At 39.7% G+C, this 25,259-nt stretch overlaps 1 protein-coding gene across 8 annotated transcripts in view; it reads right to left on the bottom strand.

The window, feature by feature from the left end:
* Window positions 1-8,398: 8,398 nt before the first annotated feature.
* Window positions 8,399-25,259, bottom strand: part of wnt5b (wingless-type MMTV integration site family, member 5b) — a 141,760-nt gene continuing 124,899 nt past the window's right edge. For all 8 annotated transcript variants that reach the window (XM_078165138.1, XM_078165140.1, XM_078165137.1 and 5 more), the window contains 3 exons: window positions 24,744-25,036; window positions 12,273-12,431; window positions 8,399-12,161 (listed from right to left, as the gene is read on the bottom strand). In XM_078165138.1, the coding sequence (XP_078021264.1) occupies window positions 11,862-12,161; window positions 12,273-12,431; window positions 24,744-25,036 (752 nt within the window). In that variant the 3' untranslated portion in view covers window positions 8,399-11,861. The remainder of the gene's footprint in view (window positions 12,162-12,272; window positions 12,432-24,743; window positions 25,037-25,259) is intronic.

Raw genomic sequence — 25,259 nt, 5'->3', positions numbered from 1 at the left:
TATAGGCCCATTTTTCAGTCCATGAACTACCCACATGGGCCCCACAAACAAATGTTGGCTGACTGTTCCCTTCCCTTCTGAATCAAACAACACTAACAACAACACTATTCATTCCTAGCAAGTCGGCACTTGGTTACCCAGAACTAATTTGTTTATACAAATCTGCCTGCATCCATTCAAGTTGCAGAAGAGAACTATGACGAACTAACGTTTTGTTACTGAGCGCCAGCTGGAAAAAACAACACAAAAACTATGCAGGGTTAAAAACAAAACAAAACAAACATGTAGGTCAAAATTACAGATGGAGACGTGTCAACTTCTACCTTAATTTGGCATTTAAAGTTGCACAAATGTGATGTCTTCTGCTCTAATGAACCACTCAGAGCTGGTAGATGGTGGTAACAGCCAGGTTTATTCACCTCATGGAAAATCCTTCCTTGAAAATTACTCTGTTTACAGATCTTTAAGAAACAAATTGTATAGATCCCAGTGGGAGAATGATTTAGCTTCCAAAATCATTTATCACGATTGGCAGTCCATTCTTCAAAGAGTTAATTTCTTCTAAATTTGTGCCAGACATGTCCTCCTACAATTCAAGGTCTTGCTCCACCTTCATATCCAAGGAAAAGTTGACCAAGATTTATCCAGGGACAGATCCCTTTTGCAACAGATGCAGAACAGTAACAGGATCCCTCATTCATACTCTCTGGACTTGCCCAAATCTTAATAATTATTGGACACTGACATTTAAAACATTTTCTGTGGTTTTTGGAGTCAAATCTACCCCTTCCCCACTAATTGCAATTTTCGGAGAAGTTCCAGAGAACATACCTCTTCCTAGACACTATTCAAATGCTATTGTCTTTGCCTCCTTAATTGCTAGACACCTTATACTTACTAAGTGGAAGCAGGAGGCGTCACCCACACATGTCCAGTGGGCTGGTGATCTTATGAGTTTCTACATAGAAAATAAGGTTCGACAGGTAAATGTTACAGGACATGGCAACCATTTCTGGCATATATGAAATCACTAAAACTGTGATGTTTCATAATTGATTCTTCCTTCGAGCAAATTAAAATGTAGATTGGCTGTACGTGACTGTGACTGATGTATACATCTATTTGTGTGAATGCGTCTGTATACTTATGTTTACATTTTGATTTACTGTATGTTGCTGTCTGTTTATGTATGTCTGAAGAGTTTACACATGTATGTGTACTGTCATTTTAGTTTTATACAACTTTTTTTCTTTTTTATCCTGGGGTTGGGGTATAAAAATGGACAACATGCAAGTTTTTGTATTTTGGTATTCCACTCTGGATATATTACAGCCGTTATGTTGTTGAAAACAAGCAAAATAAATTTTTTAAAAAAGAAACAAATTGTACAATAAAAGAATTAAGTGAAACAGTGATCATATAGTGAATTTTAAATTTGTAAAAAATAAAATGGCTAATGCTGCCTGTCTCTGTCAAAATTACAGTGAACAAACAAAAAGAGTTGAAACCAAAGAGGTTTTATATACTGAACTGTTACCCTTTTTTGTGTTTGTGTGTGTGTGTGTGTGTGTGTGTGTGTGTGTATGTATGTATTTCACTTTTACAAAATCATTCATATCTTAATATTGCATTTAAAAACACCAGATGGAAACCAACCACAGAAAAACATTATAACTCCCTGTTTAGCGTTTTACAACACATAATGGAGCGACAGTAAGGGGGCAATCACACAGAAATGAGATGCTAGAGACGCAGATGCTTCAAAGACGCTTGAAACGCTGGAAGCGCTTACTCATTGCGTGCTAGCTACTGGCGTCTGACGCTCAAAAAGTTGAAAATATTTTAACTTTTCAGTGTCTACGCACGTCTAAAAATGCGCATCTACAAAAACGCGCGCCTAAAAAGACACCGGAAAAACAGCCGTCTAAAAAGACACTTGAACGCCGGTAAGATGCGCCGTATCATAGGAAAACAATGATTTTACTGGCGTCGCATTTCTGGCATTTCATCTCGGTGTGATCGCTCCCTAAAACGTAACTTACCTGAGATAAATGGGGTTAAGCGACCTCGTGTGGTAAACCCACGCATGCTCGATCTGGAAAGATAGCATTATGCTAATGTTAGCTAACAGCACACAGACAATGTTTAATGGTGGCAAAAATCATTAAAACGTCCAAATGATGATAAACAATGAATATACAAACAGATGAATCCAGCTCAATTTCTACAAGGGCCATTTTGAGTTACTTTATATTTGTCAGTTACCTTCTAGAAAATCCTCCATAGCTCTGAAAATTACCCACAATCCTTCACTATTTACTACACGCAGATACTGAGTTTTGACAGCAGGTGGCACTGTCGCTCCCTTAATTGAATATAATCTGAATTTAAAGCACAGTGGCAATTTAAACAGCGCGGATATATCTTAGACACAAAATAAACAGAAAAAGGGCACATATAATGTTACTTATCACATTTAGTTGGATTTAACCCACAGTTATAAACTATGTGACACAAAGAACTGTAAAGCAAGGCTAATATTAGCATAGGTAGCAAGCTAACACTTAGCTAGTGTTAGCTAACAGCTAGGTAACTTTTTAACAAGCCTGTTTGACAATAAATACTTTTTTTTAAAAAAAGTCATGACTTTTGTAAATTTAATACATTATCACTCTGGTACTACAGTTGCATTACATTTGGGACTTGACACATACTTGTGATACGATGACTTGGTCCCACCTCAGCCTTGCACTAAAAATGACGTCTTCTTATAGAGAACAACATGCTCTGCATAACTGAGTGTCTTGTCTTTTTATTTGTCTATTCTAATGTTGTTGTTTTTTCCCCCTGCTGGACACAAGATGTAACAGCCACACATATTAAGTACATATTAATATTTGGTAAGAACTTCTGTGTTGATATGACGTATCATATAGGTGTGGATTGCTAGAAAAGGAACAGAAACATGAGTCACAACCGAGACGTTACACAAACCAAGTGGTATAGGAACTGTGGTATGTTGACATGGCCACTACACAAGAGAAGCAGGAACCAGAGCTTCCTCCTCCCCTCCTCCAACATATGGAGAGAACAGGTTGTAGAGGAATTACTGCACATTGCTCAGTGCCAAAAACTGCACAGAAATGAGAAAAGATGTTAAGATAATTTGAATAAGCCAGTCCTGCAGTAAAGCGGTTCAACTGCAAGAAGAGCAATTTGTGGCACTAAGCAGGTTTGGCTTCATAATTACACAGCTGGCAGCCAAACACTAAGACGTCCTGCAGGTAAGAACCAGAGGGTCAGATCAACCTTAAACACTGTACTGATGTTCCAGGCCAGTTTGTGTGCAGATGTGCAGAAGTACTTTTTGGTCTTTTCAAGAGACCCGCGGCTACGTGTTTCTCCTCTCTGCTGCTTAGCTGAGAGCAGAGTCAAAGCTGTAGAGAGGAAGATAAGGCAAATGTTTATAATGAAGTCTGAGCTGCAGGACAAGTTCCAGGTCACCAAACACCTGAGGAGACAGAAGTCAAAACTCCAAGGTGATAGTTTTCTCATTAATAAGTTTCCCTTAAGAGCTCTGGCTCAAACCAGGAAAAAAAACTAGAATTACTGCCTTGTGGTTGTATGCCTTTGTGAACCAGTTACAGTTTATATCCATGTCTGTCCAGACTCATATGTTGCCATGACAACTGACAATGTTTTAAACATGGATGTTTCTGCAAACAAGCTACAAATTCTAAAACATGGATGCTTTACACACACCTTAAAGCTGGCAGCACAGAAGATCTATACAATCAGCACAGTTTCAAGGTGGACACCCAAGATTAGTATCACCAATTCAGTAGCTATGGCGCTGAATAATGGCCAGATTGTTAGAATTAACACATACACTCTTCTAGTTAAAGCCAAAACCTTCACTTCAAGCGGACATTTGTGCCAAATTTGAGGAAATTCCCTCAAGGCATTCCTGAGAAATTGCATCATAAGAATGGAACGGATGGGAGGTCACAGTTACATGGACATTTGACCACCAAATTCTAAGCAGTTCATTGCTGAGTCTAAGTGGACGTTTGTGCCAAATTTGAGAAAAATTCTTTCAGGACATTTTTGAGATGTCATGTACCAGGAATGAGGTGGACACAGGGCCAATGTAATTTTGAACTTGAACCATCAAATTCTTAACAGTTCATCAGTGAGTCCAGGTGGACATTTGTGCCAAATTTGATTTTTACAACTTAATGATTTTATGAACGAGTTCTGTTTTATATTCACTCTGTCTCTCTTCATGTGAAGCACTCAGTGCTTATAATACCCTCATTGCAAAGTACTTTGAGCTGCATTTTTTGTACAAGTGCTATATAAATAAAGTTTACTCTCATTATTATTAATTTCCTCAAAGTGCACTTTACATGTAGTGTTCACAAGAATTGAATGGGTGTGACATCACAGTGACCTTAACCTTTGACCACCAAATTCTGAGCAGTTCAATGGTGAGTCCAATTTGACGTTTGTGCTAAATTTAAGGAAATTCCCTTAAAATGTTATTAGATATTGTGTTCACAAGAATTAGATGGATGTGAGGTCACAGTGACCTTGACCTTTAACCATCAAATTCTAAGCAGTTTATCGTTGAATGAAATCATACATTAGTGCCAAATCTGAAAAAAATCCCTCGAGACATTCTTGAAATAGCTCATTCTTGTGAATGAAAGAGACTTGAGGTCACAGTGACATTGACCTTTGACCATCAAATTCTAAGTAGTTCAGTAGTTCAGTAAAGTAGTTCGTTGAGTCCAATTGAACCTTTATGTCAGTTTTAAAGAAGGTCCCTCATGGCGTTCTTGAGATATTGCTTTCATGAGAATGAGACAGATGGACAACGTGAAATCATAATGCATGGCTGTCGCTGGAGGCGTAAAAATGCAAGAACTGATAAAGGGATCTTGCTACCACAAAAAAAGTTTTCTGAAGTAATGGTGTTGCTTTAACTGAATTTGTTTGTCTCAGTGAACGCTGTCAAATGTACAAGACTGATTTAAGGCACAAAAGCTGCAGAAAGACTGATGGTAAAGTCAGTAAAACTCCCTGATGTCAGAGCCAACCATGCAGCCACAACAGCGCCACATTCATACTAAACAAGAACAGACTTACAAAGACAAGAAAACAAACATAAGCTCAGAGCAAGAAAAGGCCTTATGAGAGAAAGATAACCTGACTTAAAGAAGGATTAGAGCCACTTTCCCTGGTCTGATCCTCAGCAAACACACACATGCACATGTACACACACTTGACACGACACATGCCTAAACCATCAATGTAGAATTAATAGTGATGCTGTAGTGTGTGTAGGAATAATCAGCAGCAGTTTTGTCTGTGATGAGAAAGAACACAAACAATCCTCCACCAGGTGGGGAGGATTACACAGACAGAGAGACAGTACTACTGGTTGGACATGCTGCTCTGATCAGTGACCTAATCCAATTAGACCTGAGCGGCTAAAACTAATGGGATTATTAGTTATTAGGTCACTGTACAGACCTGCTGGGCTATGACTGTGCACTTGACATCCAGTGCTTACAGTTGTTTAAGATAGTTTAGCAAAGCTGCTGGTGCATTTTATAGACTCACAGAGAAGAGGTGAAGTCACACAGCTCGTGCCATACCAAAAAGAGTCACAGCATAGAGAGTCAAACGCAGCCTGGCATGCACGGAGCAGACGAGGAGTTGAGGAGGGGACAAGCTGTTGGTCCATCTGATGGGAACAAAGGTCTCGAGAAGGCGTGAGAAGATAAGGATGGAATCAAAGAGAATGAAAGCAAGAAAGCAGAAATGACCATGATAAATCACATCCTTAGGAAAACTGCAAACAACTTTACAAACACTTACTTTTTTATGTGCTAAAATATTACATACATATACTCAGTGTAATGTAGGATTTCTGCTCATATCAGGACTGTAATATTGATTAATGGATGCAGAGGAGATTTTTCACTCACACTCATTAATCATGAGTAATGGGTTTGAGGATTGTCTGCCAAAGGATTTCAGTGTAGATCTAGAGATGAACATTAAGTGTATCTTTAATTCTGCACCTGAGGCACATGACTCTCATTGTCTCGAAATAGAAATGCTAATTGGTAAATGGACTACACTTGTACAGCGCCGTCCTAGTCTTCTGACCACACGTCACATTCACCCATTGGCTGCCAAACAAGGTGCCACCGGCTACGCAGCTTAAACATTCACACGCACACATTAGCACAGCCATCAGGAGCAATTTGGGATACTTCAACACGTGGACTGGAGGAGCCGAGGATCAAACCGTCAGTCTTTAATTAGTCCAAGTCCTGCTTTACCTTCTGAGACACAGCCACCCTAAATGTTAAAGATATACTATGTGGGATTTTCCTAAAAAACGATTTTAAGAATCATACAGGAGTAATTCCTCTAAATCAGTGGTACAGCCACGGGGTCCAGATCTCTACTTAGTCATTAGTTCAAGAGCTTTATATAAAGGTAGCGACCAGGTGCCAGACCATAAGCAGCAGGCATCCAAGAGACACAGCGCTGAAAAAAAAGTATAGCGAGGTGAAATGACAAACAAAAGTGAATCCGGGGTTGGCTTGTACTTTCCCTTTTAGCCGACAATCCTGCATAGTGTACCTTTAATCTTCAACTAAGAATCTGTAAAAGGTTTGAACAACTTACCATTCTTTTTGCATTATTTGTTTGCATACGGAAAATTGTGCTTATGTGATAACATTTAGACGACTGGACAAATTATTCATATTCTTCCAGGATGAATGAATTTTTGCCACCTAAAATATCATATAATTTCAAACATCTATTGTAGTTTTCTGCAGATAGTTCAATAGAGTTTGTGTTAGGCGATGAGTTAATTCAGAGCCCGTGCCACACTAACAAAAGACAAAACATTTTTGATGATTGGAACAGAGAGTTTTAGCTTAATAATGCAGATTTTTGGTGCAGTGTCACATATTTTTTTGCAAAATTTTGTAATTTTATGTAGTGAGATGATGGCATTTTGAAGCCATTTAGCAAACTCCGCTGGGCTTTGATTGTAAAAGCCAATTCTGTCATTGTCACTTCATCTGCAGACAAGAGATTTCATTCCATGGAAACTGAACATTTTTTGTGCTAAAAACTAGAATAACTGAAATTAAAAAAACAACATTTAGCCAGTACTTCAGTATAACATGACTTACTATTCAATTTCTTAATTTGTGTCACTATTAGCCTGATTTCTGTAACATTTTATTCTTAAAATCATGGTGAAAAGGGATTTTTTTAATGGCTGTTGACATTATTTTTGGATTAATGGAGTGAAAAGAAAAGAAAAGAAAAGAAATCCAGAAATTCCCTCCATAAAAAAACCTTGACCCTGATATAAATACAAAGTGAAACAAGAATTCTGTTCAGATTTCTGTTCTGTAAATGTATACAAAGAAGGGCACATTTACTTTGATAATGCCCCATTTCCATATTTAACCCTTTGAAACCTGGAGCAACATCACTTTTGTTGTGTTGCTTTCAGGTGCCTTTTGCAGGTAAACTTTGAAACTTGAGCTAATTGGTGCGGTTTCTTTCAAAAACATGGGAAAAAAGGCACTGAGCAATTTGGTGAGAAATGTCCCATGAAGTGCAAAAAAAAATGAAAAATTAATTTTTAAAAAAAAAATGGAAGAAAAGAAAAAAGCTAGGGGAAAATATTTTCATAATTATAATTTTTACATTTTAAATTTACATTTTAAAATTGTTACAAATTTTTTTTTTTTTTACAGTGCTCATTTCAGGTCTTTATTTTTCACTTCTTTTTACTAAGTTTCTTGTATTCAATTTTCTCTTTTTACTAATTTCTTTTTCAAATTTTTTGGGTCATTTCGTCTTTCGTTGTTCATTGCCATGTTTTTACAAGAAACAAAGCCAATTTGCTCAGATACAGTTTCAGAAAACTTGTAGTACAAAAAAAGAAGAAAGTAATCAACTGGGGAAGCCTTGTAATGAAATATTCTAGTGAAAAGTTTGACCCCATTTACCTCTACTGTCTCCGCTCAAAGTTCCAGTGTGTAGGATTTATATATATTTTTATATATCATTTCTGCCAGAAGATGCCCCTAAATCCTACACACTGGACCTTTAAGTGGCATCCACTTGTTATTTTCACTTACTCATTTTGGCATTGTTGTTGTGAATGGCTCTACTGTAATTCAGATTCTTTTACTGCATTACTTCCCCATTTAGCAACTGCAGTGTCATTTCCCCAAACATCTTCTGAAACGACAAAGACTTGTCTGTAGTTGTCAAGTTGGTGAAAAACGTTGGCTGGAATCAGACTTTTCCAAAACAACAGCAGCAGACTCAAGAACAGAACAAAGCCTCATTGTCAAAGACTAGTTTATCAAAAGAATACACAATGATACTCATGTATAAAACATAGAAAACAGGAAATGAAAAACAGTAATAAAATATACCTTCTTTTCTGATCTACTACTTTTCTTTTTAAAGTAGCACGTAATAAATTGCAGTCCTCTCTGTTTTTCCACGCTCACACATTCATTTTTTTTTCCACAGCATGTTCAGTCCTCTTCTGCTCACTCTGTCCTCTCCATGTTTGTTATTAGCTGCGTCTATCTTTTGGATTACATTATACACTTAAAATATTCTCAACCCAACCCATACAAGATGCAAAGTTCATGGTATAACAGTATTATAAAATGTTAAAATGGTGACAAGACTGACACCACAGGGCTTTTTGTTGACTTAAAGGAATACTTCACCAACAAAATGATCATTACTTTATCAATTAATCCCATGTTATGTTGAATTTGAGAAGATTTTATCACATGTCTCCACGGTGAACGAAGAATCCAAAAACTGGAATAAAAGGGGGGTTGCGTTCAACGCCAGCAAAACTCAGCCCGCTCTCAGCGAAAAACAACCACAATGGTCTAATGTGCAAGCACCTTATTACGACCCACACTTGCATGTATTGTAAGGCGGCACCCTCTTGTGGCTGTAGTAATTATTACAAGAGCAAAGTAGAAAGTGACATGATGCAGCGCAAAAAGCCACAAAGTGTTACACAATATCAAAGAAATCCTTATAGGGTGGGTGCATCAAACAAAAACAGGACTTTCACCCAGGAGACAAGTGTTAGCGTCACAAAGTCAACACTGACTTCTTTCAATAACAACCTAACCTAGTATGCTAGTATTTGTAGCATGCTACGGTAGTGACGTATGTGATGTGTCGTATGTTGCCTGACATATGTCATGTAATGTTAGTGACAAAAGTACTTAATTGCCAAAACCTAAACCTAACCAGGTAGTTTCGGAGCAGAACAATGATTGTATCACGATGTCAATTTACTTTCATTTCACAGATAAGAAACAATAAATGGTGAAGGCAAGTAAGCCTCCACAAAAATAGCATTTTATGTCTTGTGTGTGATTTATCCTGGCTTCATATGAGTAAAGGAAAAGTCGCTAGGCTAATTTATACAAGATAAAATGCCACAAGCTTGTGCTGATAATGTTAGCATGTTGTATTTGTTTGGAAAACGTGTTAGTATAAGACAGTTGTTTTGTCAGTGAACCTTGTGAGTTGTAATGGAGCCAAATTTTGGAATGTTACCTTTGTTAAATGTTGCCGTGTCCCTGGCTTCATATGAGTGGAGGAAAATTCTGCTAGCTGCTAGGCTAATTTATACAATGTAAAATGCCATAGGCTTGTGCTAATAACATTAGCATGTTGTATTTGTGGGGAAAATGTGTCCAGATAAAGACAAGTGTTTGTCTGTGAATGCTGCGAGTTATAGTGAAGCTGATTTGTGTACTTGTGTATTTGTGTAATTGTCTCTATTAAGCCATGTTTAATGTGTGCTCATGTTTGAACTATGCTCAATGGAATGCACAAACAGAGTTCAAACGCACTCGCATGTCCAAGTGTGCTACTCGTGTGGAAGTTTATAGCCAAAATGTATGTGTTTGAGAAGTACTTAGCATATGACTGGATAAATGAGGCTGCAAGAGTTGTGTGAGAGTTTTTAAACAGATGTTTTGGATGGTTGTTAAGATGGCGGCTTTAAGAGAGGTCAGTTCAGTTGAGCTGGTGAGCCATTACATCATCTTTCTACATTGTAACCTACAAACAGACTATTTCCTTGATGAGTATTAATAACAACTTTCTGAGGCAGCCTGACAACATGTCGCATTGAGGAAAGCCAAATTCGAATAAAGCGGAGGAGCTTAGCATCAAGCTAGCAAAGAAGCTAATGCAGGAGCTGAAGATAACACAGAAGCTAACACATTTGCACCGGCACTTCAAGCAGCTGTCTCTGAGATTATGGCTAATATCACCAGAGTCATCAATGAAAAGCTTGGGCTGAAAACATGACCTTTTACTTCAATTCATCAAGAATTTTCTCTGTTTTTGGATTCTTCGTTCACCGTGGAGGCATGTGGAAAAAACAAGCTTTCTTTTACAAATTCAAAGTAACACTGGGTGAGTACAAGATATATAAAATGGTCATAATGTTGGTGAATTGTTCCTTTACCAAGTTGCATAACAACATGAGATGAAGAGGTCCACTCAGAGCGAACGTGTCTCTTAGTGCGGGTTCATTAAGGCAGATACAGCACATTAATCTCGCTAATGGAGGTTTCGCTCACGTCACTGTCAGATGAAGGACGCTGCCCGTGTGAGCTGCTTGTTTAAACAGCAGCGGTGCCAAGATGGCCGCAAAACCTGCAAGCCTCATTAACCTGCGGAGACACTTGTCAGGTCACAGGTGCTCGAAATCTGCTCTAACAGCAGTAGTTAAACTGAGATAAAGTGTGTCCTGTGAGCCGTTAGTCCTTTTTAGACTTGAAGATGAAGCGTTTTTACTGCACTTTATTTATTCTTTAACAGGAATCTACAGCTGGAGATTCAGCTGCGTGGCTTGTGAAACTGTCTGCTGAATTTAGTTGCGAAAAAATCACTTATTTTAACCTTTTCCCTTTTTATCTACTTCCTCCATTCGTCCATTCTTTCTGTTTAGCCCTTGCAATAAGTGATTCCTCTTCTCATTGCTTCAGTCTGGTGTTCCTTTTTTACTTATTGGGAGTGTGTTTGAGCAACGTCAGCACAGCCCACGTATGCGAGGATTTGTCTTGCAGGGTTAAAGGTCAGAAAAAAGAGACACGGTGACACTGTTCCAAACTCAAATGGCTTCAAACTCCAAAAGGACTGTAATGATTTGTGGGGATTCCCGAACACATGGACACACGAGTTTTATGGGTCCAAAGTGTGCCTTAGCTTTGTCCGAGTCTCTTTAAATAACAATCAGAGTTGTAGGTTTATTTATTATTTAATTATATATTTATTTCATCTCTCATATCTTTGTTATCACACTATGTGTCCCCGTTTTAGGATCCAGTTGTTCCACTTTCCAGGTCCATTTATCCTTGATGTCCTTCTGTTTTGTCCCTCCTTTCTTTCCATCCGTCCTTCCTTCAGGGTTGTGATCAGGATGTAAGGAGTGGTGAGAAACAGGAATCTCCGTTGAAAAATGAAAATCAGAGTTGTCTGAAAAGTGTGGAAGAAACCTCTTCTTACTTTCTGGTTTCATCTATCTCATCCATCTGTTCTTCCTCCCATCTGTGTATCCATCATTGTGCTTTCTTCACGTCAAAAGGCCGGAGAGTTATCAATGGAAACTGGTCAGAAAATGTTACTTGTGTGTCTTAACTTGATCCTGAACAAAACCCTGAAACATTCATCCATGCTTAACCCTCCATCATCCCGTCACCTCCTCTTCCTCTTCACCCCCACCCATCCGTCTATCGTCCGCCAGTGTGCTATTTACACACAAACTGGTCCACGAGCGTCGTGCAGCGCTTGCACTTGACGTAGCAGCACCAGTGGAACTTGCAGTGGCAGCGCTCGTGCTTGTAGGTCTTGAACTGGTCGTACCCTCTGCCGCAGCACATGAGCTCGCAGCCGTCCATGCCCTCCGAGGTTTTGTTGCAGAGGCGGCCCTGCGTGCCCAGCGAGCCCGTGGTCTCGTTGCGCAGACAGTAGTCAGGGCTGGCATCGATGTAGACCAGATCCTCCGGGGTCGGGGTGTTGAAGCGCTTGTCTACCAGCTCCAGTTTGCCCTGTAGGAGTGGAAAGAATCAGCTGGTATAAGATTCAGGATGCTTTTACTGGGTAAATCTTTTGTTCACGACACTCTAGAAGGTGAGACGCATCTGCTGTGAGCTCAGTACCTTGCGTCCAATGCGCATGGCGGCTGCACTGTCGTACTTCTCCTTCAGGAACTCTCCGACACGTCTGAAGTCAGCCAGCTGGAGCCAACAGGTCTTCAGACTGCAGGAACCGGAGACGCCGTGACACTTACAGGCCACGTTTGCGAGGTTATAGGCCGCCTAGTGGAGTGAGAGAAAAACACAGGATATTAAACAGATGTAGCTTAAATCTTATACTTGATTTCATCTATACAGAGAGAAGAATAAAAAAAGACTGGATCTAGGCTGGTAGTTTCAGACCCCTGCCTTGCACAGTGGCGAAAGAAGAAAAGTACTAATATCAGACTGTGAAAACATAAAAGTCCTTCATTTAAATCCTTACTTCAGTAAAAGTATGTAAGCATTATCAGTAAAATTTACTTTAAGTATGGAATGAAAAAGTATTCATTGTGCAATAAAATGTTCCCTGTTAAATATGATGATGATGTACTGCTGCATTAATGTGTATGCTGGATTTTTCTGCAGTAGATGTTTATCGTTGCATCAGTTTTAACTCCTTAAGATGCTGTTGGGCAGTTTCATCTACAGCAGTGCATCATATTCTAAAAAATAATAAATATACATTCACAAATAATAAATGTTCAGCATATGTTAGCAGTGTGACTGTCCTGTGAGAACCACATACATTTAATTTTGTGTTACAGTCCAGCTCATGTACATTTTAAAGAGTTTATTTAGCCTAAGAAATTGGAACCCCTTCATCCTTCAGTTTGTCAAAAACACAACCACTTGGAGATACATGGTTTTCACTGGACAGGAAGGGGATGAAAAACTGTAATCTAAAAAGTAACCAAAGCTGTTGGACAAATGCAGTCTGATATGAAGTGCAGTTAAAGTATAAAGGTGCATTAAATTTAAATACAAAAGTACCTTAAAATTGTACTTAAGTACGGTGTTTAATGTGAATAGTAAATGTGCTTAGGTAACTTCCACCACAGGTTTCACACAGTGTGAGACTTGCATGTTGAGATGTAAAGCTGTATTTGCTGCGATGCTGCTGCCATCTAGTGGTCAATATGTGTAACCACTCTGAGTAATACAGAATAAATGTTCAATAAACTGCCCAGATCCCAATCTAGCAAACAGATATTCTAAGATTTAAGTTTAAAAAGGTTTAGTTAATGACCTCTGGAGCTTTGTGTCACAATTCTTTAAGTCTACTGCTGAAAAAATTTAATAGGAACGGGGAAAAAATGGCTGAAAGGCGAGACACCACATCCACATAGATACACACGTGCCAACTGTGCACTTCTACAAGCACTGCTACACCTCCTGAGGGACGGCGCTCCAAAATTAGCTTTACATAGCAACAATGTAAAAGTCTGCGGTTCAGTGTCACCATTGTGCGCCGATGCAAACCCCCTCCTGTAAAAATGTGTGGTTAAATAGATAGCCGAAGGGAAAAACGCAAAGCTAAGAAAAACAAAGAACGTTTTTTTTTTGTTCCATACATGTGCGCTGTCCTCCGACATGGCTGTCTGTACTGCTCCACCAAACTAAAACAAACAGCTGACTGAGAATAGAAGGGCTACTACTAACCAGAGGAAATGTGGCTCTATTGTAAATCCAGTTTCCCACACAGCTCCTGGCTACAAAGCAGTCATTATAAAGAGTATAACTATAAGATGACATACTATTAGTTTAGCTATAAAGTCAGCAGTCTGCAGTGTAATCATTCTATAACAGAGGTCACAGGTACATCTGCTAATTATTATTTTTCTCATGAAGCTGAGCTCCAAATTTCTGTCATTTGAATATGATAGGACCACCGGCTAAAATATGAAGGTTTTTACACCTTCACCTACCTCAAAAGTGTTGTGGGCAAAGACGAAGGGACAGATGTAGATATTAAAGCCCAAATTTGGAAAACCAGAACAGCTTTTATTACACTGATGCCCCTCTGAGGAAAATACATCCAAACGCCAAACTCTGAGTATTCAACACCAGTGTTAAATCAGTGCTGCTCTATGGTATGGTATGCCAGTGTGATGAAATGGAAAGATCCTTTAAGTTATTCTTGCAAGAAACTTTCTCAAAATAATAAACTACTTACTCAAAATAATGAGTTAGTATCTCAAAAATAATGAACTCTGTCAAAATTATGAAAAAGTTTCTCAGAATTAGGAAAAACTTTCTTAAAGTAATGATTAGTATCTCAAAAAAAAAGAAAAAAACATTTTTAAAATAATGAAATCTTTCTCAAATTATTGAAAACCTTCCTTAAAATAATGAAAACCTTTCTTAAAATAATGAAATCTTTCTTAAAATAATGAAAACTTTTCCGAAAATATTGAAAAACTCTCTCAGAATTATGAAAAACTTCCTCAAAATAATGATTAGTATCTCAAAAAAATGAAAAACATTTTTAAAATAATGAGTTAGTATCTCAAAATAATGAAATCTTTCTCAAAATAATGCAAAACTTTCCTTAAAATAATGAAACCTTTCTTAGAATAATGAAAACCTTTCCAAAAATATTGAAAAACTCTCTCAGAATTATGAAAAACTTTCTCAAAGTAATGATTAGTATCTCAAAAATATGAAAAACATTTTTAAAATAATGAGTTAGCATCTCAAAATAATGAAATCTTTCTTAAAATAATGAAAACCTTTCTTAAAATAATGAAAAACTTTGCCTAAAATAATGAGTTAGTATCTCAAAATAATGAAACCTTTCTTAAAATAATGAAATCTTTCTTAAAATAATGAAAACCTTTCCAAAAATGTTGAAAAACTCTCTCAGAATTATGAAAAACTTTCTCAAAGTAATGATCAGTATCTCAAAAAAACTGAAAAACATTTTTAAAATAATGAGTTAGTATCTCAAAATGATGAAATCTTTCCCTAAAATAATGAAAACCTTTCTTAAAATAATGAAAAAAACTCTCAAAATACTGTGCTGGTATCTAAAAATAATGAGTTAGTATGTCAAAATAATGAAAAACTTACTCAAAGTAATGAGTTTGTATCTCATATAATGAAAATCTTTTGCAAAATAATGAAAAAAAATCCCTAAAATAATGAAAACCTTTCTAAAAAATGACAAAAACTTTCTTAAAATAATTAAAAACTATCAAAAACAATGAGTGAGAATTATTTCTCATTATTTTGAGATAAGTAATTGTTTCTTTAGACAGTTTCTTTTTATTTTGCGATACCAAGTCACTATTTTAGATAGATAACTCATTATTGTGAGAAAGTTCCTCATTATCTGACTAATGATGCTCTTTTTACACTACTTTTATACTTCTATACTTTCATCACACTGGCAGAAATTGCCTTCCATACTATGTTTCAGAAACATGAACAAAAACCTCCATTAGCACAGTTCAGACCTTTGACAACACGTGCCTAACAACCATCTTAAAGATACACTGGACTGGACAGACACCATCAGAACTTTTCTGATGGTGCAGAAGAAGAAACAAACCAACAGGGCACAGATACACAGATTAGGAACAGGAAGTGAGGTTGGATCAGACACACCCTACAGAAGCCCAAAAACCAATGAAACCAGACTGGCCTAACAAGGAAACCAAAAGGAAAGAGAAGACGAGCCAGAAACAGTTGGAGTCGGTCGACATACGTAGACGCAAAGGAAACTGGATGGTGCTGGAGAGAGCAGCCCTGAGCTCCACCACAAGAGAGTTTAGTCAAAAGTCAAAGTCACACCTACATTTCTAAAATTATAAATGCGTAATTAGCTGCTCTAAAGACTAGAAAGTTTTATTAGCCGTATTTTAGCTAAAAAGTGACCCAAAAACTGAGACACTGTATCTCAAAGTAGCCCCGATCTATGGCATTAGCTTCATGCACTGTCACTATTTCTTTGCGATATGAGTGTGTAAACTCTTTGGCTGGGTCTCAACATTATGACGCATTTTTTTACATCTGGATACGCTACAAAAACAGAACAGGAAATACAAGATTTATGGTTGTGGCGGCGGTGGATTTGAGGGGGGAGCCCTTCACACCCCTGCAGCTCCACCAGGCCAGTTAAGCAGCATTCAATAAACAACACTTAACACACCCCTCCTCAACACACACACACACACACACACACACAATACACCATGTACTATGTCACTGATCATGCTCTGTGTTGTTTGCACTGATGCTGTTCCCACCACACTTCTCACCGAATCAATTATTTCGGATTCCAGCGTTTCCCCTCACACAAATGAAACCCATCACTCCTCACATTGCCTGATCTCAATTACCTTCTCACCTCTGTTAACCCCTGCATCCCAAACAACCTCGACCCCCACCTCCCACCCCTGCTCCCCTCTCTGCTCTACTTTACTACCCAGCAGGCATAGCACTCGGCACCCTCCAATCCTGTGACTCGACCCCCGTGACCCCCTCAGACAGGCACCAGGAGCCGGGGACAATGACAGTTTGTAAAGCTGGAAACCTTCTTTTGAGCGTTCATGGTTCTGTTTAACTGCTTATTTAGTAAAGTATTAAGTATTTCTCTTATACCGTTCACAGTGAGGGAGGAAATAATGGGAATAAATGGGTTTTTAAAGTTAGAATTAGTTTCAAACATACATCACGAGGAGGAAATCCTCATATTTTAAGACTCCTTGCTGTTTTACGAGCCCTCGTGTTTCCTCAGATCCCCCACTGTGGGCTTTATTAGAGCTTCAGAACCACGGTAATAAGAAAATTAGGTTTGCAACTCTTTTTTTTTTTTTGCCATGGCCCCAAACTGTGGATCACATTTTCATGGATATTAGGGAGGCCAGAACCAGCGGGATGTTTTGAGCAACAGCCTAAAACAAGATCTATTTCAGTTCACTTTTACCTCTTCATTTGCCTTCTGTACTTTCTTTTGTTTCTACTTTACTGCTGTTAGTTTGTATGTTTGTCAGATAATGATGGTATTCTAACTTTCTACAATGACGTAGTTTAGATTACATGTATATGAGCTGACCTTTGTCATTGGGAGGAGGAGGGGATGGTGGATGGCGTGAAACCTAGGCAAGATGGTTGTCAAGCAGCAGACCGCTGTTCAAGACCAACAAACAACAAAAGACACTGGCCGCATTTCCAGTGATAGGTGTGGCAACAAAAGCCAGTATCTAAAGCCAAAACTTGATGTTTTCCAACCATAGCCGAGTGGTTTTTGTGCCTTGACCTAACCACATGTTTGACTGTCGCCATCTTGGTTTTTTGGATGAAGTGATATTTGGATGAGAGGTTGGAGCTGTGGAGGAATGAGGGGTGGATTTGTTTTTTACACTGCCTCTTCAAGGCAGGAATTTCACACTGTTATGCTGCCTCATTAAAAAAGGTACGATTGCGGGATGGGGGGACAGAGCAGTCTCGCCTTTAAGCTGGCATCAGTGGTAGTAACATTGCCAAAATAATGTCTGTATAAGCTGGACAGCACCGGTGTGACATGTTATATGCGCAACGCACCACCAAGAGATTTTAAAAGTAGCTGATAGCAGTTAGCAGCTAACTCAAAGAAGAAAAACAGCAGCCGAAAATGTCCATAAACTGGGAAAACAATGAGGTCCAGGAGCGTCTTACCCTCTGAGCAGAGAACCAGATCAGCCATCGTATAACAGGGACGCAAAATGATAATTGCCATGTTATACCATTGTTATAAGCGCTACAGACGTGTCACGTGTATGTTATATGTCACACTAGAGGGTCACCATACTGTCTTACATATCATGCCTGTCATGCCTCTTTTGCTTCTGCAATGCCAACATGCAATATTAGGGTGCTTTCACACCTGCCCTGTTTGGTTTGGTCCAGTCAAACTCAAGTTTGTTTGCCCCCTAAGTGTGGTTCGTTTGGGCAGGTGTGAACACAGCAATCACGCTCAGGTGTGCACCAAAACAACCGCACCGAGACCTTCTTGAAGAGGTGGTCTTGGTCCGGTTACAAACAAACTCTGGTGCGGTTCGTTTGTGGTGAGAACGTGTTCTGACTTCGATCTGAACCAACTGCAGTCACATGACACATTGTTTGGGTTAAACATGAGCATGTTACAGTCCTGGAGGATTATTCATGTGCACCTCCTCCTATACTGCCTTAATATGCACATTCAGCACATCCAACGCATCAAAACATTGTTTTCTGGTTGGAGCCGCGCCTCGTTTTCAAACTGTATGGTTTGACTAAAATGAACAATGACAGCAATATAGTCCACGATGAGCAGCGCTAAAATCAACCTGCGTAGTTGTCCCTCCATTGTGACGTTAGAAAGTGTCACATTTATCCTGCAAGTGTACTTTTCTTCAACGTTTTGTTTACTTCCTGGATTTTTCCCGCATGGAAATTCTGACCAATCAAGAGCAGCTTTCTTGTGCAAGGCATTTGATCTGGTCTGCTTGTAAATGCTGCCGTGAGAACACAAACCAACTCTAGGCAATTATACAACTTTGTAACAAAATTAGTCCCTGATTCAGACCAAAGCAAGACAACTCTAGGTCTGACAGAACACAGTGGAGCCACATGATGGCGCTGTTGTTTGGTTCTGGGTAACAATGCAAAGGCAGCCTAAAGTAGGAACTTCGTAGTGGCCCTATAGCACGATCTCTGTGTAAAAAGGGCTATTGACGGTGGTGACCCATAGAGTTATCATGAATGTCGAAATTAGCTATAGAGACCAAAACTGTTTTGTACCAGGGTGTAAACATGTTTATTTCTGCTGTAAAGTTTGTTAACATGGAGACTGGCTCACTTCTAAAGCCAGCCTCAAGTGGTCATTTGAGGAACTGCGGTTTTTGGCACTTCCATATTTGCTTCATTTTTCAGTCCCAGAGGTTGATGTTTGGTTGAAATAGTAATAAACTTAAAGTTTCAACATATCTGCTACATAATAATATAGAAATATAAAACATTTCCCTGGTCATTTATCCTGGTGACTGGCTTATTGTACATGTCTGTTTCTTCATTTATGAATTTGAGCTACATCCCTCGAATGGTACCATAGAAACAGCTCATTGTTATTCCTATCACTAATACTACAAGCTGCCAATAACCTCATGCTGTCAAAATCAAACCATGCATATACTATGTGTGTGTCCTGCATCATACTGAGCTATTTGGTAGGTTGTGCCTGCTGGGCACAGTGACACTGGACCTGATGAAAACACACACACACACACACACACACACACACGGTCAGTCATCCGTGGTGGGGACACGGTCTCTGCGTCAGGCACAATAGGTTTTGCTCAGACAGGGTTAGGGGTTAGGAGCCGTGTGTGTGTGTGTGTGTGTGGTTAGAAAGGGGCAGAAATAGAGAAAATAACCCACCCTCTGTGACAGGATATGCACTGAATGAGGAGCAGAGATCGCCAGGAAGAGGAACAGATTTTCCTGCCTGCTCTTCTTCTTTTTGTTACAATTAAAAACGGTAATTAAATTCAATCTTAGCTTTTGTTTTAATGCCATTTTGTGACGTGCTGTTTGTTCCATTTATCCAGTGAGTGCTCTACTGTTGTTAATAGGAGCAGCTTCAACTTGGCAGCTGAGGGAGATGAACTCTGCAGCTGTAGAGAAACTGACCTCACACACTGATTGTTGGTCTGGTGATTCAAATCAGTAACTTTCAAATAAACAAAGGAAGTAATCAGAGATTCAAGTACAAATAAACTGTTTCTTGTGTCCATCTTCTTTATATACAGCATACTGACAATCTAACTGCTTAATACTGTCGCACTGTTTCGTCTTGTTGTCTTTTTATTGTTGCTATTTCTGTCTTTGTGTGCAATCATCTATTGCGTGTCCCTCCTCTGTTGCTCTCCCTGATGTTTGTTGAAGTTTTTTGGGACTCTCTCCTTATCTGAACTGTGGGTGTGTGCGCTGGACAGATGGCAAAGCCCTTTGAGGTAAATCTGTGATAGTGATAAGGAGTTGTGATGGCACATTGTCAGCCGACTGCATTACAGATAAAGACTGCAATATTTGTTGTGGAGTTTGTTTTTGTAAAGAACTGCTATTGCTTGTAAACCAAAGACTCCTCTGACAAGATCCCTTTAGAAAATTCCAAGAGTCCATTGGAACAAACTGAGGATCAAATGTTTCTCTTAAACTTCCCGTTAAAAAGCTTGAAAGCAAAAGATGAGTTATCTCTAAATAATCTGTTTCAGTGGAATTCACTGAAGCCTCTGTGTATTCAGCCTGTGTCATATTATAAGTACATGAAAAGGAAACAAAGTCTTCACAGTGCATTATGTGGTGGTGGGCACCAAATGTGTTAAAAATATATGCTGAATACACAAATTAAGCATAAAGGGCAAAAAGTCTGCATAGGACAGGAGGAAGGGCTGGTGGACTGGTCAAACAAACATGGACTTTCAATAAGGAGACCGCTGTTTGTGTCCCATGTGAAACCAAAAGTCAACATAGTTACTTTACTTTAAAGATATGCAGGATTTTGTTGATGGACTCATACAAAAGTAATCCCTCTCAATCATTACTTATGAGTGTGTGGTTGTGTATTTATCTGCAGAGGCTCTGCCCTCTGCCTGTATTTTCTTATGTTCCGTGTTCGGGGTTTCTGTAGGTTTATGTCACTTGAATGTCCTGTACAGTGCCGGCCCATGGCATAGGCAGTATAGGGCAAAGGAAACACTTCGCACATCTATTAAAAAAGACAGGTGCGTTGGAGAGAGAAGACCAGAAAGTTGCAAAAGGACTCCCACACACTGTCTAACTTGCAATAAATAAATTATTTACGTTTCGGTACTAGACCTTCATCAGGCAAACAAGGGCAGTACAGGCAAATGCCAAGCAAAAAGTTTATCTTTTACTATTTTTTCCTAATACAATTGTTATTACTCTTTAAAGGCCACAACAACATAACGACACAGCAAAGCCTACTAAATAATAGAAAGGTCTTTCTTCTGTCATGTGAACCCTGATATACGCTAATCGTTATCATATCAAAACAACAAAAGCTCTCTGGTGCCCACTCAACTACTACATACACTACTGAGGGGAGTGTACGTGGAGACAAAGAACATATAATAATTAAAAAAAACAAACAACAAATTCGTGTTGAAATCAGCAGGAGAGCTAGTTATCGTTACCTCTAAGCAGCCGGTGGCCGCAACAAACAGCTCATGGAGGTTGCATTGTGAAGCGTTCAAGCTCTATTCAGTAAAAATGAGTATTGGGCGGAGGTAAATTTAAACGGTCTCATGATGTGTTCAATGTATTCTTGTAAAATGTAGCATTTGGTGAGAAACTTGAAAAAATACAACTGTTTGAAGGAGAACTTAATTGATGTTTTCAGAGCAACATAAAATGGATATTAGAGACCAAAACCACAAAGTATTTTTTTGCTCTCTAAACCTGACTGTGACCATTTCACAACAGAACTACCTATTCATAATAGCCTTTGCACTGGCACTGTTTTCGTGTTGCCAGTATAATTTTACCACATTTCCTGCCCACCTACACATAACATGTTGTAAAGAGATCATGTCCATTTCACATATGTCTGTGAGACTGTGTCTTATTTCTGAAATATTGAAGCCTATGATGACATTTTAAGCAGCTACAATACTATTACATCAAACAGAAAAAAATCTGTATGTCATGTGCATTAATTTTTGTAATTTCTATGAAATCTATGAAATTAATCATGAATCCCGAAATGTTCAGAAGCCCAGTGTTCTTGGTCGCAATTTAAAATACATTTGTGAATGTTTAAGTAGTGATATGAGGACTAAAGTGGACATAGGTGCTTAGAATAACACTTTATTGTGCTTGTCTTTGGTTTCAAACATGTATTGGAAGTATTTAATCAGAACATTTACAACTGGCCATTGTTAAGCACCAAAGTGATCCACAGGTTGACAGATGAATTTGAAGGTTCCCGTCTGTGTTCAGAGAACAGGCGGCACAGAAGTGTCCTGTTATTTTCTTTAGACTGGGAATGTACATCTAGTTGTTTTGGGCTCTATGTGACGAGGCCTGCCTCATTTGATTTGTGTGAAACGGAGACAGTGGACCTGGGTGGCTGTGTGTATGTGTGTGTGTGTGTGTGTGTGTGTAGGTCTTTGAGAGTCGGGGGAGTGTGACGGAGGTCCATCCCTCACCCTGCGTCTCTGTCTCCAGACGCTTGTACACACAGACGACCACGTTATCCGCCTTCCACACAAATCAAATGGAGCTGAGAGTACACACACACCCCACACACACACACACACACACACCACACACACACACACAGCGGCACGCCCCTGTCACCTCCACAAAAGCCCTGCGGTTTGCCTTGTTCAACCAAGCAAGACAAATCCCGCTTAGGGACAAACCAGCGTGTCCACGGAAGAAAAAGAGAAGAAGGGATGAAGAGGAGGAGAGAAAACTGTCTTCCTCTCACTCGCTGTCCTCCTTTTCATCGCTCTCTTCTCCTCTCTTCCGTTTCGATGGACAGACAACAATGAAAAAAAGGGATCAAACAGGAGAGACGAGGAAAAGTCATTCAAAAGAGTGTGTGTGTTACAGAAAGGCAGAGGAACTGTGTGTGTGTGTTACAAGGCTGTAGCAGTAGATCTTTCTCTCTCATACACTCTCCTATAGCCCCAGTGGGACCCTCAGCAGAAACACAACCTCTCCAGACCCTCACCTTTGACCCTTGATACACACACTCACAAAACCAGGCTCACTGTCTCTCACACAAATCAAACTGAGCTGAGATCACACACACACACACACACACACACACAGCATCTTTGTCTTGCAAACAGCTTTAACAAAGCTCCTCTAACTGAAGATAAACACATTCTCCTGATCCAGTGTGTGTACCACAACGGGCAAATGGACCTTTTACGAGGAAGGTGTGTTCGTGTGTGACAGTGTGTGTGTCAGTGTGTGTGCGTCAAAGGTGAAAGGTTTCCTTTAGCGCATTACTCTCCACCTGAAACCATTTTCAAACAACTTTAGCTCCAATATCAAGTCTGGAGCTTCTAATTGTTGCTGTATGGCAAACAGAGAGGGACAAAATACCTCAAAAACCTGAGTATGTTGGTTTGACAAAACAAACCACATCCACCCATCCATCATTCGTCCATCCACCACTCTTTGCCAGCTTCACTTCTGAAATCTTATTAAACAATCAGGCATGTTCTTGTGACTCGAGTCACATGACTTGGGCTCTAGCCAGACTTGAGACACAAATTTGATGACTTTCAAAATAGACTTCCAACTCTACCTGGACTTTACCACCAGTGACTTGTGACTTCACCTGGACTTGAGCCTTTTGACTTGATAATACTTGATACCTTCCCCCAAAGATTAAAAAGTATGTTATTTAAAAAATGTGCCACAGTGAAATGTCATCTCTGCCAAGGCCTTTAAGAAGGAGTTTCCCCCTGCCCCTTTAACTGCACTATTTAGGGTGGTTGAGTCAGGTAGAGTGAAGGACAGGTATGAAGCTCAGGTCATCTCTCTGTTCACACTGCTAGAGAGAAAACTGCTGCTTCAATTTTGAAAATCTGAGACGATCCAAACATTGGATATGTAGCTGAAGGAATCAGGTCATGTTTTACATTTAGAGAAAATTAGATTGACCCTGTCAAACAGAGAGGAACTCTTTAGTTTAACAGGTTAACTGTACCATGATGTCATATGTCAATTCCCTGTAACTTGTGGGACAACTTATGAGTGTTCTTTTTTTTTACGTCTTTGTCTTAGCACCAATGCTTTTTTCGTTTGCTGTTGGTATGTTTCAGTGAACCCGGAGGCCTGAGCTAGCACAGCCTCTGATGCTAGCACTTGCAGCCAGCCTCGTCAAGCTGCGCTCGACCAGGCGTTCAGACACAAACTGAGTAAGTCCACCTGTGACTGACTGACTAGGTCCGTTACAAAATGGATTGCAGACCAGTTTGGGTGGTAGAGGACAGGGGGACAACTGTGTCCAAAATCCAGCAGCTTTACTGTGTCACATCTGCAAAAATACATTTGAATTGAATTTTTCAAAATATACTTAACAGCAAAAGCTATATATGAATGGGATTAATTTAGAGTATGTAGTTAATTACATTTACATTGATGTAGAGCGCAGTATGACTTGTTTAGGACTCGACATGCAAGTTTATGACTTGAGACTTGAGTGCGAAGACTTGAAACTTACTGTGACTCCTGAAATAATGACTTAGTCCCACTTCTGGTGTGTGTGTGTGTGTGTGTTACTACACTGGAATGTGCATTGACCTGGCGACCTAGCCAGACTCCAAGGGCGTTAGCAGTTATACCATTTGGACCCTCCCAATAAATAACTTACACACACACACTCACAAATACTGCCAGGTCAGGCCACCTCCACTCACACACACATTCCTTACAGACATGCGCATATAGGACGGGGTAAAGAAGCGTGGATACACACACCTCCTTCGCTACCAGAAGGAAAGTGCTGAGATAAAAACTAACAGGACATGTCTGTTGCGTGTTTCGTACCTGTCTCCCTGCTTCGTTGTTCTGCAGGTTCATCAGTGTCCGTGCGTGCTCAGGAGAACCACGCGGGTAGTTCTTCTCTCTCTCCCTGGCGTCCACAAACTCTCGGGCGAATCGGTACCCGTAATGCACGTTGTCTCCGCAGCCGCCCCACAGCCAGTCGCGAGGCAGGTCGCGGGGTCGAGCGGCACGGCTGCAGCCGCAAGTGGATAGCTCGCCCTCGCGGCATGCTCGGCTGATGGCGTTGACCACGCCGGCTGCGCTGATGGCGTAAGTGAAGGCTGTTTCCCTGGAGCCTGATGGAGAGAGAGGAAAATACAAAATGAAGACAGAGCTCATCACGATTTGTTATTTAGAGCTGTGGTGAATGTGTGTGTTCACTGACAGGAAGCATGGGTAACTGCACAGGGTAACCCCCCCACCAACACACACACACTCACACACAGCAAACAGCCCCACACCCCGCTTCACCTAACAATAGACAATAGATGTGATTTCAGGCTCTAACTCTGTACCTGG

This window comes from Epinephelus lanceolatus, chromosome 23 (assembly GCF_041903045.1).
Source record: "Epinephelus lanceolatus isolate andai-2023 chromosome 23, ASM4190304v1, whole genome shotgun sequence".
NCBI classification, from domain to species: Eukaryota; Metazoa; Chordata; class Actinopteri; order Perciformes; family Serranidae; genus Epinephelus; species Epinephelus lanceolatus.
The sequence above is the reverse complement of the archived record's forward strand: the minus strand, read 5'-3'. Positions and strand labels throughout refer to the sequence as shown.